This window comes from Coptis chinensis, chromosome 8 (assembly GCF_015680905.1).
Source record: "Coptis chinensis isolate HL-2020 chromosome 8, ASM1568090v1, whole genome shotgun sequence".
In the NCBI taxonomy this organism is placed as follows: Eukaryota; Viridiplantae; Streptophyta; class Magnoliopsida; order Ranunculales; family Ranunculaceae; genus Coptis; species Coptis chinensis.
The window spans coordinates 71,130,126-71,139,623 of NC_141463.1; the positions used below are offsets into that span (position 1 = coordinate 71,130,126).

General features: G+C 47.4%; 3 protein-coding genes across 3 annotated transcripts; 2 read left to right on the plus strand and 1 right to left on the minus strand.

Annotated features, from left to right (window-relative positions):
* The first annotated feature begins 1,677 nt into the window (after positions 1–1,677).
* LOC147482772 (uncharacterized) lies at positions 1,678–2,424 on the plus strand. The gene has a single exon (XM_086579418.1). It carries the CDS (start codon positions 1,678–1,680, stop codon positions 2,422–2,424), a length of 747 nt encoding a protein of 248 aa, XP_086435544.1.
* Positions 2,425–3,592: 1,168 nt separating this feature from the next.
* Positions 3,593–4,945, plus strand: LOC147482773 (uncharacterized). The gene has a single exon (XM_086579419.1). The coding sequence runs from the start codon at positions 3,593–3,595 to the stop codon at positions 4,943–4,945; it is 1,353 nt and encodes a 450-aa protein (XP_086435545.1).
* Positions 4,946–7,287: 2,342 nt separating this feature from the next.
* LOC147482774 (uncharacterized) lies at positions 7,288–8,411 on the minus strand. The gene is made up of 2 exons (XM_086580346.1): positions 7,623–8,411; positions 7,288–7,525 (listed from the first exon to the last, which is right to left on the minus strand). The coding sequence occupies exons 1-2, from the start codon at positions 8,019–8,021 to the stop codon at positions 7,454–7,456; spliced, it is 471 nt and encodes a 156-aa protein (XP_086436472.1). The 5' UTR covers positions 8,022–8,411; the 3' UTR covers positions 7,288–7,453.
* Between the last annotated feature and the right edge of the window lie 1,087 nt (positions 8,412–9,498).

The following is a 9,498-nucleotide window of genomic DNA, read 5'->3' on the forward strand; positions in this document are numbered from 1 at the left end:
ATAGGAGATTAGTGGTAACAATGGGACCGGATGCGGTATAGCTGGGGGAGTCAGGTTGCACCAGATCAGATCCGCGGTATCCCAACTGTTCTGGAACTGCTGCGAGACGTGGAAAGATGGAGAGTGGAACCTTAACCGCAAGGTAACTGCCGCGATACGTGGAAAGATGGAGAGATCATAGAGGAAAGAAGATATAAAGAGAGGAGGAGAAAAAGAAAAAGAAAGGGAGAGAGAGAGAGATTAAGAGAGTGAACATAAGAGAAGACAAGTAACTTCATAGGGTGTAATAAGAGGACATACATTTTGGCGCCGTCTGTGGGGAACGAAGAGAAAATGGCTACGGTAGCAAAAAGAGGAGTAGGGAGACCTAAGAAAGCAAAGGTGAGAGAAAATATCGAAGAAAGAGAGAGCACTGGAGAAGAAAGGGTAGGAGAGGAAGAGGGGGTAGGAGAAGAAGAGGTATCAAAAGCGGCAGCGGATGCTACCAGACTTCTTCAGGAGGAGGTAGTTAGGCTACGAGCGGAGAATGATGAGTTAAGGAAGGGAAGAGAGGTTACGCAGGGTGCAACGGGTGGAGATGATCATCGAAGCAGCGAAGTAGAGGGGAATAATGAGGAGTATCCGCCACAGGACGTTGAACAAACGGTGGGTATCACCTTGGAGGTAGTGAAGGCAATGATTGAGAAGGAGAGAGACGAATCGTACTGCAGAAAAAGCGAACCAGAGCGCTGCATAGAAGGAGGTTGCAAGCCTCAACAAAAATCCACTGGCAGATTCGGTATGGAATTCAGAAGTGCCGAAACGATTCTCCCAGCCAAGATTTGAGAGGTATGATGGAAGGGGAGACCCGACAGATCATTTGCACCATTTCAGGCAACATATGCCATTATGGCAGGAGAGTAAATATGATGGGCTTCGTTGTATGATGTTTCCCGCTAGTCTGAAAGGGGGAGCCTCGGATTGGTATTACAGGTTGGCTTCGCGGAGTATCCAAAGGTTTGAAGAATTGGAGCGCGCGTTTGTTGATCACTTCATACACCAGAAAAGAAGGGTGGTTGACATCGCAGCACTGTTCAACATAAAACAAAGGTCAGTGGAGTCCTTGAGAGAGTTTCTATGCAGATTCAAGGAGGAGACATTGAGGGTGGAAAATTTGGAGGAACATGCAGCGGTCATAGCCTTCCAGCACGGCTTGAGAGCGGGAACTAGAGTTCATGAGTCGGTTTCCAAAATCGAAATCACGTCTTTGCACGCTTTGTATCCCAAGGTAGAAAAATATATACGCTATGAGGACATAATGCAGAGAAATGCAAAGGAACATAAAAGAGCAGGGAAGGCAGTGCAAGCCGTAGAACGCATGACGATGACCAAAAAAGCGAAAGGAAAGAAGAAGAGGAAAGAGGGAAAGGAACGTACAGAGGAGAAAGTCGTGGTCCGGATAGGACAGGAGATCGCGGCCGAAGGGATATCTGAGAGAGGAAGTCGTACAGGGAAATCGAGCAGACCCCGCTAAACCGGCCACTCGAGGAAATCTTGCCGCTGATTAAGGGACTACAGTACTTTGAGGGTCCACGGAGCACGCCAGTAGAGATAGATGGGAAGCCATTATGTGCCTACCATAAAATCAGGAATCACGCTACTAATGAATGCTACGCCTTGAAGTGGCTGGTGGAGAGAATGATTGAAAGAGGGATGCTAAGGGAGTTTGTCGCAGAGGTTCGCCAAGCCGAGAGAGGGCCAGTTCCGGCAAGAATTTTAGGTACCATCAATGTCATCTTCAGTGGGGAAACCCTGGAAAGAAATGCACACCGAGAAAAGATGAGAAAAACAGCAAGTTTACAACAAGTGAATGAAGTGGTGAGCATACCGCGACTAGTTCGAGGAGTCGTAATGGGCGATGAAAGCATAAGGTTCACCCCGAAAGACTTAGAGTCAGTAATTTCTCCGCATGAGGATGCTCTGGTGATTACTATAGCTATAGGCAATTATTTGGTAAAGATGGTGCTGATAGACTGCGGCAGTTCAGTTGACTTGTTGTTTAAGGGGGCGGTGGAGGAGATGAATATTGGAAAAGATCAGTTACAAGCCCCTCAAACTAATCTTTATGGGTTCAACGGCAGCATGACAGAGCCCTTGGGTGAATTGATGCTACCAGTTACAGCCGGCCCGACCACGGTATTCACCAGATTTATGGTGGTGGATGCAAGTTCCCAGTATAATGCCATCTTGGGGAGGAAATGGATCCACAAAATGAAAGCCGTCCCATCGACCTTATACCAGGTGATCCGCTTCCCTACTAATGGGGGAACATATGAAATAAAGGGTGATCAAGTAGCAGCGCAGAGTATCCATCAAGTGACTGTTAAAAGTATGGTCCGTGGTACCAAGGGCGAAGGGTCATCGCACGATACTGGACCTGCATAGCAATTACAGAAGGAAGCGGAAATAGAGGGGTATGGGCCTCCACTGGGACCGAAAACGTTGGATGAGTTGGAGGTAGTGAACCTCGGGGTGGGAGAGGAGGAAAAGCTTACTTCGGTTGGAGCGGACTTGCCGGAGGAATGGAAATGTAAGTTGGTACGTTTTCTTGCAGACAACACCGATATATTTGCATGGGTAATTGAGGATATCATAGGTTTGGATCCGGAGTATGCTTGTCATCACTTACATATGAATGAAGATGCTAAGCCAGTGCGACAAAAGATGAGAAGTATAAGGCAAAAATACGCTGAAGGGATCCGCAAAGAGGTTATACGATTGAAGGGGGCAGGGATAATAAGGGAAGTGGAGTTTACAGAATGGTTATCTAATGTAGTCGCGGTACCAAAAAAGAACGACAAGGTTAGAATGTGTGTCGACTTCACAGACGTAAATAAAGAATGCCTGAAGGACTGTTACCCGATACCTCGGGTGGATGAGCTAGTTGATAGAACGGCAGGTTACAAAGTGTTTTCCTTCATGGATGCGTCGATATGATACAATCAGGTCGCGATGTTCGAGCCAGATCAGGAGAAAACCACTTTCGTGGTGGAGGGTGGTACCTATTGTTACACTAGAATGCCTTTTGGCTTAAAGAACGCGGGTGCTACTTTTCAGCGGTTGGGAGAAAAAATGTTCGAAGGCAAGATTCGAAAGGGGATAGAAATATACATCGACGATATGGTGGAAAAGAGCATGTCGGAAAAGAGAGCACTTGGAAGGCCTCGGGGAAACTTTTGGCATGCGCCGGAAGCATAAGCTAAAACTAAATCGAGAAATGCTCATTCGGGGTAACCGGGGAAAGTTTCGGGCTACATTGTCACTCATCGCGGAATTGAAGCAAATCCGGATCAGATCCGATCATTGATTGAGATGCCATCTCCATGAGAATGTGAAGGAAGTACAACATCGGCTGGGAGAGTCGCCGCGCGCTTAACGTGATTCATCTCCAAATCGTCCGGACAAGTGCCGGCCTCTATACCGTTTGCTGCAAAAATCTCCTGATTTCCATTGGACCACGGAGTGCGAAACAGCCTTTCAAGAGTTGAAAAGATACCTTGGGCAGGCACCCTTGCTGTCTCGGCCGGAACAGGGAGAGAAATTACATTTGTATATGGGGGTTAGTGAGTACGCAATAAGTTCAGTTCTTGTGAGGGTGATCGACAGGATAGAAAGGCCAGTGTATTTTCAAAGCAAAACCTTACTGCAGGCAGAGACCCGATATAGCAGGATTGAGAAGTATGCTTTGGCGTTGATATTTTCAACCCTTAAATTGAAACCGTATTTCGAATCTCATTCTGTGGTAGTGGTAACAAATTTGCCTCTGAGACAAGCGTTGAAGGCTGAGAAGTCAGGTAGGATGCTTAAGTGGGCGGTCTTACTCAGTTCTTATGAGATTACCTACCAAGTCAGAACAGCAGAAAAGGCACAAGCCATGGCAGAGTTTCTGGCCGAATTTCCTGCAGAGGATCCCACTTGGGGAGATGAAATGGTAATGGAATTTGAAGGGGAGGTCAGCCGCGATCCGTTGGATCCGTGGGATGTGTGTAATGGGTGGAGAGTTTTCATGGATGGCTCTGCTACGGACACAGGAAATGGCATAGGGGTCGTGTTAGTTACTCCTGAGAACAATCACCTTGAGTTATCCATGAAACTGGGGTTCACAGCCTCAAATAATGAGTCTGAGTATGAAGCCGTGATAGCGGGGTTAGACTTGGCGAGAGATCTAGGGGTGAAGGAGTTGTCTGTTTTCTCAGATTCCAACTTGGTAGTCAGTCAGGTGAATGGAGGGTTTGCAGCTCGCTGTCCCCGGATGTCAAGGTACCTTGAGGTCCTACAGCGAAAGGCAAGTAAGTTCGACAAAATACAGTTTGCACATCTGGGCCGCGGAGAGAATAGACACGCCGATGCTTTGGCTTATGTGGCTGCAGTTTTGCCTGGATCAGAGGGTCGGTCTATTGAAGTAAGGGTGTTAAGCAAGCCGAGTACATCAGATGAAAATGATATTTGCCTCGCTACCGAAGGGGATCAGAGTTGGATGGAACCAATCAAAGCTTTCTTGAGAGGAGTAGAGGTGGAGAATAAACAAGACAGGCGAAGGATGGAACAATTGAGTCAACGGTACACATTACTGGATGATGACCTATACCGGAGAAACTTCAGTGGGCTGTTGCTAAAATGTATAGGCCCGCGGCAGGCTCAGGTAATTCTTGCTGAGGTTCACGAAGGAGATTGCGGCAGTCATTCCGCGGGGCGAACGACAACTCATAGATTGATAGGACAAGGGTATTTTTGGCCACATATGAAAAGAGACGCCACCGAGTACGCCAAGAAATGTGAGAAATGCCAACGATTTGCTTCATTCATACATTCACCAGCTGAGCCACTGCATAATGTGTTCAGCCCATGGCCCGTTCGCTATGTGGGGACTGGATATCGTAGGACCTCTACCCCTGGCAAGTGGTAAAAGGAGATTTATGTTAGCCGCTACTGACTATTTTACCAAATGGGTGGAAGGCGTAGCTTTGCAACAGGCTAAAGAAGAGAATGTGAAAATTTTTTTGTGGGAGAATATAATATGCCGGTTCGGTCTGCCGCATACTGTCATCGCAGACAACGGAACTTAGTTTACAGGGAAAAAAGTACGAGAATTTCTTCAAGCATTTAGAGTCAATCAAGGATTTTCTGCCCCATACAACCCTAAAGGAAATGGACAAGCAGAAGCATCTAACAAAATAATAATAGACAATCTAAAGCGAAAGTTGGAAGAGAGAAAGGGTGCATGGGCAGACGAGTTAAGTCATGTGCTATGGGCATATCGGACCACACCAAGAACTTCCACTAAGGAATCGCCTTTCGCAATGGCGTACGGAGTAGAGGCCGTCATCCCAGTGGAAATGATAGAGTCCACGACCAGAATGCAAGCTGTGGAAAGTGGACTGAATGAGAAAATATTGGCTGCGGACTTGAATCTTGTTGAGGAGAGAAGAGAGATAGCCCGTATTCGGTTGGAGAAATACCATCGAACTCTGCAAAGACAATATGATAAACGAGTGAAGCCACGAAGTTTCCAAGTGGGGACTATGTGCTGCGACGAGTTACACCTGCCACCAAGAAAGAAAACGACGAGAAGCTGGGGCCAAACTGGGAAGGCCCATATGTCATCAGTAAGAAGGGTACCTCTGGAACTTATGGATTAGAGACTACAACTGGAGATAAGATAGATAAGCCGTGGAACATTAGAATGTTGAAAAAATTCCATGTCTAAGATCTGTGTTCAGTTTTTTCATATTTGCTAACGCACTCTTTGTATGGTTTATTATTATGACTATGAAATAAACATGCATTTCTTCCAAACGGATTAGCTGCTAATAGAAACCAAACAAGGACGAGTATGTTTGTCCGAATCAAACTGGGGGCAACCCTGACTAGCTTCACAACTATACAGAGGGAGCTGGGAACGAGCCCCTTCGCGGACTTCATGTCCGAATCAAACTGGGGGCAACCCTAACTAGCTTCATAGCTATACAATAGAGATTGCGGGGGGGACGAGCCCTTCGCGGACTGAATGTCCAAATCAAACTGGGGGCAACCCTAACTAGCTTCACAGCTATACAATGATAGAGATTGCGGGGGATGAGCCCCTTCATGGACTGAATGTCCAAATCAAACTGGGGGCAACCTTAACTAGCTTCACAGCTATACAATAGAGATTACGGAGGGGACGAGCCCTTCGCGGACTGAATGTCCAAATCAAACTGGGGGCAACCCTAACTAGCTTCACAACTATACAATAGAGATTGCGGGGGGGACGAGCCCTTCACGGACTGAATGTCCAAATCAAACTGGGGGCAACCCTAACTAGCTTCACAGCTCTACAAATAAGAGAGCGGGGAAAGAGCCCTTCGCGGACTGTGTGTCCGAATCAAACTGGGGGCAACCCTAACTAGCTTCACAGCTATACAAATGAAGAGCGGGGGGGGCAGAGCCCTTCGCGGACTGAGTGTCCGAATCAAACTGGGGGCAACCCTAACTAGCTTCACGGCTATACAAATTGAGATTGTGGGGGGGAAGAGCCCTTCGCGGACTTTATGTCCGAATCAAACTGGGGGCAACCCTGAATAATCCCTTCGCGGACTTCATGTACGTCCAAATACATGGGGGCGACCCTTGCTAATGTTACGCTAAACGAGTTTGCAAATGCGAGTGAAAAAGAGATTAAGTCAAGATACCATATAGCTCAATGACTCCAATGCATAACGAAGTGAAATATGCCGATATAGAAATACAACAGATAATAATTTACAATGCAAAAGGAGTACAAGGCAAATCGATTGACAAATACTACAAAATAGTAATATCTCGATGAAGCACAAAAGACATTGTTTCACACAAACACAAAATAATTGTATATTACAAGTCCAAAGGCATCAACAAAGAAAGAAATCCAACATAAATCACTGTTGAGGATTAGTAGCTGGTTCTTCAACAGAAATATTGTCATTTTCACCGACAGCCATGTTGGCGTCTTCATTCGCTTCCCACGGTGAAGGGTCGGTAGCTAGTCAGGGGTCGCCGCGGGGTTCGGGCGTCTCGGCGACCGGGGATGAACGGTTGGCGATACCAATGGCGTCGTATCATGAAACAGAGTGGGCACCGGAGAAGACGCCCCGTCTGCGGAGGCCGCGATCATCAAAGTTTGTTGTTTTAATTCCCGGGCAATCTTCTTCGAAGCGAGGCTCCGGAATCGATCTGCGGCCTCTTTGACGGCCTTATCCACAGCAGCTTGAGTGGTCAGCCTCTCCGTCTCTTTGAGGCTTTCCATTTTAGAATTGACCCCCGCTACGTAATCGCGGTGCTTGTCCTCAGACGCCTGGAGCTCCTTATTGATCTTGACTGCCTTGATCCGCAACTCATCCCTTTCCTTCTCCAGCGTGGCATACTTTGCTTTCCAGCCATCAGGGCCATGTATCTCCTACTTAGCCGTCTCCAGGTTCTCCACGGTGCTGGTAAGGCCGCGCAGCACATAGCCGATATCTAGACTTAGCTGCAGAGACATATTGGATTAAAGGGTAGCACGAAAGATATGACGTAACAAAGTCAAGACACAAAAGGCAATGAACTATAGAGTCAAAAACACATACCTTTTCCCATCCAGTGTAAATGGAGGCCCTATGGGAAGCAACGGTACCAGAATCTCCATAAGCTTGATCCCGAGGGAGATGAGAGCTGAAAAATAAGGAGGCGGCAACAGCTGGATTTTCCAACGCTGAGTCTTGCGTAGTGACATCACGGTCCCTAGCCTTGAACTGGGGATGCCACACTTCGACAGGGCTAGATGTTAAAGGACCAGCTGAAGAAGACTCCTGCCTGGGGCGGCGAGAAGAAATAGCAGACCGCGGAAGTTCATTGCGGCCAGTGGTAGGTTGAGGAGCAGTGGAAGAAATTTTAGCCCTTTTGGTGGGAGGGCTCTTGTTGGACACCTCGACAGGAGCATCTCCATCAGAGTCGCTGTCCCAAAGCTTGTACTTGTTCACGTCCATGTCAGTAGCGGAAAAGGGGGCGGAAGTAGGGACAAAATCGTCCTCCCAATCAGCCACACGGGAGTACAAAGGGTTAAGGTTCTCCGCGGTAGTGTTCTTATTTTTAGCGGCAGCGGCACGTTGGGCAACTGCTCATGAATGAGAGATTTTGGTGGTATAATTGAACGACTTGTAGGCCGGACGCTTTCTTTTTTGAGGTGGGGATGGTTTGGGCTTTCTTTCTTTGGGGGGCGGCAGACGATAGAGGGGGCCTTGGTATTTACCAATGTCTTTTAAAGAAGGGTCAAGTAAGAGAGGAGTGGCTTTTTCCGGATCAATGCCGAGGACTTCGCACTGGGCACTCCCTAGTTCGCGGAGGGATTGGAAAATTTCTGAGTAAACACCGTTGTATATCTGGGATCGCGAATCGGGTCTCCAACCTACATCACCAAGAATAAAGACAAGTTAACGACAAATGAGATATAAATACCGCGACTCAAAACGGCTTACTTACAACGGTTATGAAATGGAGATGCCTCAAAGAAACTTCCGGAGGGAGGTCCGCGGATAAAAAACTACCGGACACATACAACGGGTACTGGTGCCACACCTTGTCAGAAGTGGTGATGTGAAGAAGGAAAGACTTCTTTTGTGGATGGGTGCAGAAGGATTGATATCCCACACTCCCCAGTTTAGTGCTTTTCTTTATATAGAAGTGGGCAAGGATGTCGCGGAGTTGGATTTTGGGGGAGTGAGTCACATTGTAGTGATTGGCGGCATACATAACACGCCAGAAGTTACCTATGCCTTGGCACGGAGGAATGTTGAAATGGTTATAGACCTCGACGTCAAGGAGAGTCAAAGGAAAGCATAAACCGGCCATAATCGTCCTACAATAGCGGCGAGATAAGATAACCGGTGGTACCAGGTGAGGAAAATGGGTGACGCCAGACACGTGTTCAAGAATAATGTCACTAGGTATGCCATAAGCGGCTTTAACGGCATCTAGGTTGGGTCTGCGGTAGTAAGACGGCGGCGGAGGCAGAGAAGTTTTCCTTCCAGAAGTAGAGGGAACAGCAGTGGGATCGGTAGAATCAGAAGCCGGGGACTCAGATCGGTCCGCGGAGTGCTGGCTAGATCTAGTGGTAGAGGGTCCAGATTCACCGGATTTGGTGGCGGAGGATTGGGCGGAGGAGATAGCCTCTCATTCCGATGAAAACATAATGGAAACAGTACTAAGAGGGAAGTTTACAAAAAGATAGATGCGCAATCTTAGAAAAGAAGAAACTGATGGAAGCCAACCCTCCAAAAATAGCGAATACACAAATAATGAGAGGAAAGGAAAACAATTTAAGGGGGAAGACAAACCTGTAATGAGAGAGGGCCAAAGCTATGGAGGGCGTAGAACCAAACTGAGTTGGAGAGCTATCGAGGAAAACGATATGGGGATGATGAGGGAAGAGTTTGAAGAAAGGGAATTTGAAGAGAATGTAAAGGG

What these genes read in the sequence shown, in the direction of transcription:
- LOC147482772 (XM_086579418.1), top strand. Translation starts at nt 1,678, where the DNA reads ATGATTGAAAGAGGGATGCTAAGGGAGTTTGTCGCAGAGGTTCGCCAA.
- LOC147482773 (XM_086579419.1), top strand. Translation starts at nt 3,593, where the DNA reads ATGGGGGTTAGTGAGTACGCAATAAGTTCAGTTCTTGTGAGGGTGATC.
- LOC147482774 (XM_086580346.1), bottom strand. Translation starts at nt 8,021, where the DNA reads ATGGACGTGAACAAGTACAAGCTTTGGGACAGCGACTCTGATGGAGAT. An exon ending in TTTACACTGGATGGGAAAAG is followed by an intron (nt 7,526 to 7,622) that starts GTATGTGTTTTT and finishes ATGTCTCTGCAG; the next exon opens with CTAAGTCTAGATATCGGCTA.